Source organism: Argopecten irradians, chromosome 6 (assembly GCF_041381155.1).
Source record: "Argopecten irradians isolate NY chromosome 6, Ai_NY, whole genome shotgun sequence".
NCBI classification, from domain to species: domain Eukaryota; kingdom Metazoa; phylum Mollusca; class Bivalvia; order Pectinida; family Pectinidae; genus Argopecten; species Argopecten irradians.
In genome coordinates this window covers 8,552,106-8,557,986 of record NC_091139.1, presented here as the reverse complement: position 1 = coordinate 8,557,986, position 5,881 = coordinate 8,552,106, and the positions used below count along the sequence as shown (strand labels likewise).

At 35.0% G+C, this 5,881-nt stretch overlaps 1 protein-coding gene across 1 annotated transcript; it reads left to right on the top strand.

Moving 5' to 3' along the window:
- Positions 1-1,314: 1,314 nt before the first annotated feature.
- On the top strand, positions 1,315-4,938 carry LOC138324895 (transcriptional regulator Myc-2-like). Its single transcript, XM_069270125.1, has 3 exons — positions 1,315-1,465; positions 2,090-2,592; positions 2,823-4,938. Exons 2-3 carry the CDS (start codon positions 2,091-2,093, stop codon positions 3,506-3,508), a joined length of 1,188 nt encoding a protein of 395 aa, XP_069126226.1. The 5' UTR covers positions 1,315-1,465; position 2,090; the 3' UTR covers positions 3,509-4,938.
- Positions 4,939-5,881: the final 943 nt, after the last annotated feature.

The following is a 5,881-nucleotide window of genomic DNA, read 5'->3' as shown; positions in this document are numbered from 1 at the left end:
TAAACTGTAACATACCAACAGTTTAGTTCAAATTCGCGCACCTGTCACAGCTCGCGCCAATGAAATCGCCTATCGGTAAACACCTGTATTAAAATAGCATCGCATTGCAATGCTATGGTAATTGTGCCGTCAATTTTACTCAGTCTGCTTGTGTATTCCTTTGTGTATTGTCGACTTTCCGTGGACAGGTGTATGTGAAGATATTTGGCAGCGTGCCACTATTGTAGGTTTTTATGACAGACCTATATATAAGAAGATATACCCGTTTCAATCGCGTGCCGACTCGTGGATGGCTTGCTTCTGAAAATGAAGTAAAAAATATAAATAAAAGTTATCCAAAAGTGAAGTGTGAACCTTTCTTTCTCCAATTAGTGTTTTTTCCTGGATTTATGGTATTAGCCGATCCATGATCAAATGGTCATTAATTTAAATATTACACAAGTTCTACAGGTTCATCATTTAATGTATTCTTGCACCCACAGACCCGCGTCAATTTTAACTTCACGTTTTATGCGTTCTAACTTATGAAGCTAGTCTAGAAGTAAAACGCATGATGACATATCATGCGTGGATTATTACTAGATTTTATAATTACTTAAAATGTCCTTGCATCGGAATCATCATACAACGCATAACCCTATTTAATTATTAAAATGTAATCTATGATCTATGATGTCATCGTATATAAACTGTACGTATCGACATTCATTGTGAACAGTCAAGAACTATCAACATTTTCATATTGAAAATTACAATTAAAAAATATTTTTAAGTAATCAAAAGTTATCAACTAGATAATTGAAAAAAAAAAACATTGTCAGTTACTTATAAAGTGTAGGTAATTTCTAAATAGATCGGAGACATCCTCTGTTTAGATAAGTTTGCCTATCTATCAGGCTTCCCCAAGGACTACAACTGAACGGTATTCCGTTGGCTTTGACCTTGTATCAGCTGTTACTGGATCGTAGTACAACCATTCCCCAACGTATATTTCATTCATATTCTAATATTAACTTTTTACTGGTCGCAGCCGTCTGACATAGATACATGATTGACATGCTCAGAGTAGTAAATCTCACAGGCTCCGCCCACAATATTTCCCGCGTTTGCCTGTTCACAGCGATTTTAGTGTAGAAATGTAGTTCGTCAGATATATGCGTATTATAAATTAATTTCTTTACGGACAATTTTGCCATGAATTGGAGTGCATCTGAAAACATTTGTTTATTAAAATGTGCACTTTATTTTAAAACATCTATTTTTCAACACAGATATGTGTGAATTTGACCTTGGACTGTAGACGCCATGCGCATGAATTCTAATTATGCATGAATGTGATCCGCCGTCGTTTATGAAGAAGTCGAACTTCGTATCGGAGGACAGACTTGCGAAGTTGTGTTAGTGGTGCGGTCACGGATTTGAAATTTCTCAGTTTTCTTATATGGAATATATTTTAAATAAGAAGGTACGTGTTTTATTTTATCATAAGGTATCCTATTTGATACAAGTGATTATTGAAAAATTATTTTTTCTGTATAATAGGCGATATACGAGGCCTCGTTACCGGAGAGAACTGTCAAAACCATGTTTGACAGATTTTCAATCTTTATACTCTTTAACAACACTTGACACCAGTTGTCATTAGTAGCTTGTATCTTGTTGAATCATATTGGATAAGTTTGTTGAGTTGAACAATTGTACTTTTTGCTTTTATCGACTAAATTTATTTCGCCGGCTCAGGTATGTCGGCCCATGCTTGTGCAACGTGAAAATCTTGAATCTTTGCCAAGTTCGATACAGCTAAGCTCATACTTAGTATTTCTTCTTTAATTTTTGTGACAGTAACTTTACCTTGTCCTATGTTAGCTAATTATATTGTGAAACATTTTTATTTATTAAGTTTAGCTCAAGTTTAATTCAATATTGTAAAATACTGAATAACGAGCCCCATGCAACCACGCGATTGGTGGGCGGGGCTTAACGTTCTCCAACAAGGTCTAGGTCCAACGTATTCGTTAGCTAAATATAGCATGTAGGTCGATACACATGTCTTGTTCTTGAAATTTATATTTCTTCTATTAATTTACAGAATGGTTGTACGGATTTCCAAAGGATATCCACATCAAATGGACAACGAAATGCACAAATGCCAGACTTGCGACAATGGCAGCTCAATTTGCATGAATATTTGGAATAAATTTGATCTTGGACCACCAACGCCTCCGGGGTCGCCTCCACACGAGGCAATGACAGAGATTCCAGAACTGGAGGAAATTGGCTTTTGCGATGATGTTGAATTCTTCGATAACAGAGAGGAAGATGTTCTTGCCACAATGAAGCACATATTTGCTGAGGGCACACCTTTGAACTTGCAGTCAAAACTAATTCAGGATTGTATGTGGTCTGGAAATTTAGCTAAGGGATATATTGAACAGAAATCGAACAGTAATTCATCAATGGAAACAAATGCTGCAGCGGATTGTGTGGATCCAGCATCGGTATTCCCCTATCCCATGCACAACATCACTGACAAGTACATGACAGAGACCAGAGTGGACAATATACAAGGCCTTGAGACTCCATCTGATTCAGGTAATTAAAATTCAACTAGTTTGAGGTGGAAAAAACTGATTGAAAAAATACGAGTTAAGAACACGTTTCAAATTACACACAAATATAGTTTAAATCTGTAGAACTTTATTTTTCTAAATAAAAAAAAAAAAAAAAAAAATCTCAAAAAAAATTTTGACGTGTATAATGTTTGAAAAAGTTGCTAAGTTACACTGTAACTTGTATTCTAAAATATTGTTTTTGCTTTGCAGAAGAAGAAATTGATGTTGTCACAGTACGAGAACAAATGAGTTCAGAAGAATTTGAACCATCACAGATCAGAAAGTCCACAACAATACCAGCCAGATGTATAAAGACTGAGCGCGAGGATAATGACTATGCAAGTGCAGTGAAATCCCCTGTGAAAAGTTCTATAACATTGAAAGTGAAAGTAGACTGTCCCACGGATGTACACAACTATAGTCTCCCACATTCACATTCGCTAAAACGTGCACGGTCAAACCCAGTGTCACCATCAAACTCTATATCATCCTCAAAACGGATAAAACGTGAATTTAGTGCTCCGGAATTTCAGAAATCTTTGTGTCAAAAACTCTCTCGAGCAGGATCGCGTAGTGGATGCAGTAGTGCTTCATCTAGTAGAAGCAGTTCAGACTCTGAAGAGTGTTGTGAGGGTGGCAAACGGACTCAACATAATGTTCTAGAACGTAAAAGGAGAAATGACTTGAAATATAGCTTTTTCTCTCTAAGGGACAGTGTACCAGAACTTTCACAGCAAGAAAGAGCACCAAAAGTTATGATTCTGAAAAAAGCTGCCGACCATATACACAGACTCAACCACGAGAGTTTGAGACTGGAAAAGGAAAGGGACACGCTTCGTGCTAAAAATGATCAGTTGAGGAGAACTTTGAACAAACTCCAAGTTAGGGATTTCTAATGCGTGTGATAATTAGATGGCAAATTGACAGGGACTTGTGTTCATAATCCAGGGATGTGTTCAATATATATTTTATGTGTGATCAGCTATATCGCTATATAAACAATCATGTGCAGTGTTATCATTTTGCATACCATGTTATTCTATATATCTTGGCTTCTGAAAGTGTTTTTTCTAGTACTATGTGTGAACTATAGAGCTATATATTAATTACCGACAGAATTCTTTAGACAAATTTGACCATAGCAATATATACCTCAAATTCTTGTACTGAATAGTGATTCAAATGTAACAGGATGGACAAAGTTGTTTACTTGTTACTTTATTTATCAAGGCATTTACGGGTGACCCAAAATATAAATAGAGTTTTAAAATTTAAATTCAGGAATTTTGGAGAAATTTTTATGAAAATCATCTGAAAATGTAGAATTAAATATATTTAACTGGTTAACAGATTAGGTGAGGACAACATCGTCCGTCTCTTGGCTTTGTCAATTTGAGGTAATTTTGATATGGAATGTAGTTATATTTTTGTTGGATAAATTGTCCATATTACAGAAAATTTGTTTATATTTATATATATATTGCAATATGTTATTGAGTATACTGAGTTTTATAAGAGTTTTCACATTTTTGATTATTTTAGTTGGTCTGTTTTCCAATGTTAGAGCAGAAAGTTCTACACGCCTTACTTACAGGTTTTCATTGTTAAAGGTAATTATAGTAAAATCCATTTTGTGATGTAACGATGACAGTCCCAATCCAGTTCGGTGATTGGAAAGTGTTATATTGTTTTAATTAACAATTGTTTTGTGTATTGTTTAAGGTTTGTAACTTTCAGTAAATCAGCTGGTCAATCTTTTTACGTTCAAGAAATTCAGAAGCGATAATCTTGAAAATTCATATTTTCATTCGTATAAAATTCCATTAAAAAGCAATATTATAAGCAAAGTATTCCAAGACTGCCTTTTCTCATCTTTATTCAAAATCATACTTTTTGTCTGAAAAATGGAATTATTAAATTCTTCATCTTGTACATTCAGAATCTGAAATTATCAATGAAATTTGCTGGGCATTACTATACATTGATTTTCTAAACATAAAAGACCAGACACTGCCAATAAAATGTTTTATAATTTTTACTGTTTTATATGAGGCTCCTAGTTATGAAGAGTGAGTATACTGTTAGTTAGCTTGTTACGGAACCTGTGGGTTAAACTTTCTTTTGCACCTTTTGTTCTACTAAAGTGATTGTTTTGTTGTCTGTTGTAAATACATACAATCATGAAAAAGAAAACCTTTGAAATTTGTGTTTATGTGTGTGCAGGGGATCTGCATATATATATATCTGTACTATTGAATGCATTTAATTAATTAAGTGGTAGAAATTACCATCAATGAAATTAAAGACTTCAGATAAACTTTTAAAACATGTCTATGGTTATTTGTTACATCAGAAATAGATCTCTGATCTATATCTGATTATGTATACTATATAGGATATATAACGATGCTATGGAATGTACTAGAAGTACCAGAGATGTAGAATGGAGGTCGAAGGCAATACACAAGTCTTGAGGAATGTAGGTCAGCTGGCTTTCTCTGTTGTGACATTTTGGCGGGAAAGTGTATGACTAACCAGGCAGCGCGAGCTCAATGTATTACTATGTGTGGTATTCAGGGAGGGCGAGCGAATCGCTATAGACGCTGTAGACCGGGTGTTGGATTATGTAACAAAAAGTAACCATAAAAGATTGTTGTTTCTCGGCTCTGTTCCCATTAGGTGAATTTTTCTGACCAAGATCGAGTTTCAGTCGTAGTAGTACAGATTTGTGAATGGTGAAAAAGTCGGGCGGAGCCGGCGAGTACGTTAATGCTATAAATAGTAAGATTTGTCATAGCACTGTTGAGTGATGAATTTCTCATCAGGGCTGGATTAGAAAAAAATATTCCAGATTAAAGACAAAACGAGATGCTAAAGCCATAAACATCGACCTTACCGGCCAACGACAAAAAGGACCTGTCTGCTTTTAAATATGTGTTAACATCCCTCACTGGGGCATTTAAACGCCATAATAGTAAAACTTGTGTGAATTGAAATGTAAATGATTATCGTTTGAATCTATGTATTCATTGATATCGCTATGACGAGACCATAACAGTAAACTTAACCGATAAACTACAAACCCTCGTAACATAGTTACTGGTCATCACAAAGAGTATATCATTTTAGGGCCGGGGTAAAAGTATACATATATATGACACCATATTGTGTATGGCTTTATTTGATCATGCTATTAGCGATACCGAACTATGAGCGTGGTTTCAATGTCTCGCCCTGTATGACCCCCAAAACAACAATCTGGTGTAAGG

Excerpts from the sequence above, each read along its gene's own strand:
- LOC138324895 (XM_069270125.1), top strand. The coding sequence starts at position 2,091 with ATGGTTGTACGGATTTCCAAAGGATATCCACATCAAATGGACAACGAA. Across the intron at positions 2,593-2,822 it reads TGAGACTCCATCTGATTCAG|AAGAAGAAATTGATGTTGTC; the intron begins GTAATTAAAATT and ends TTTGCTTTGCAG.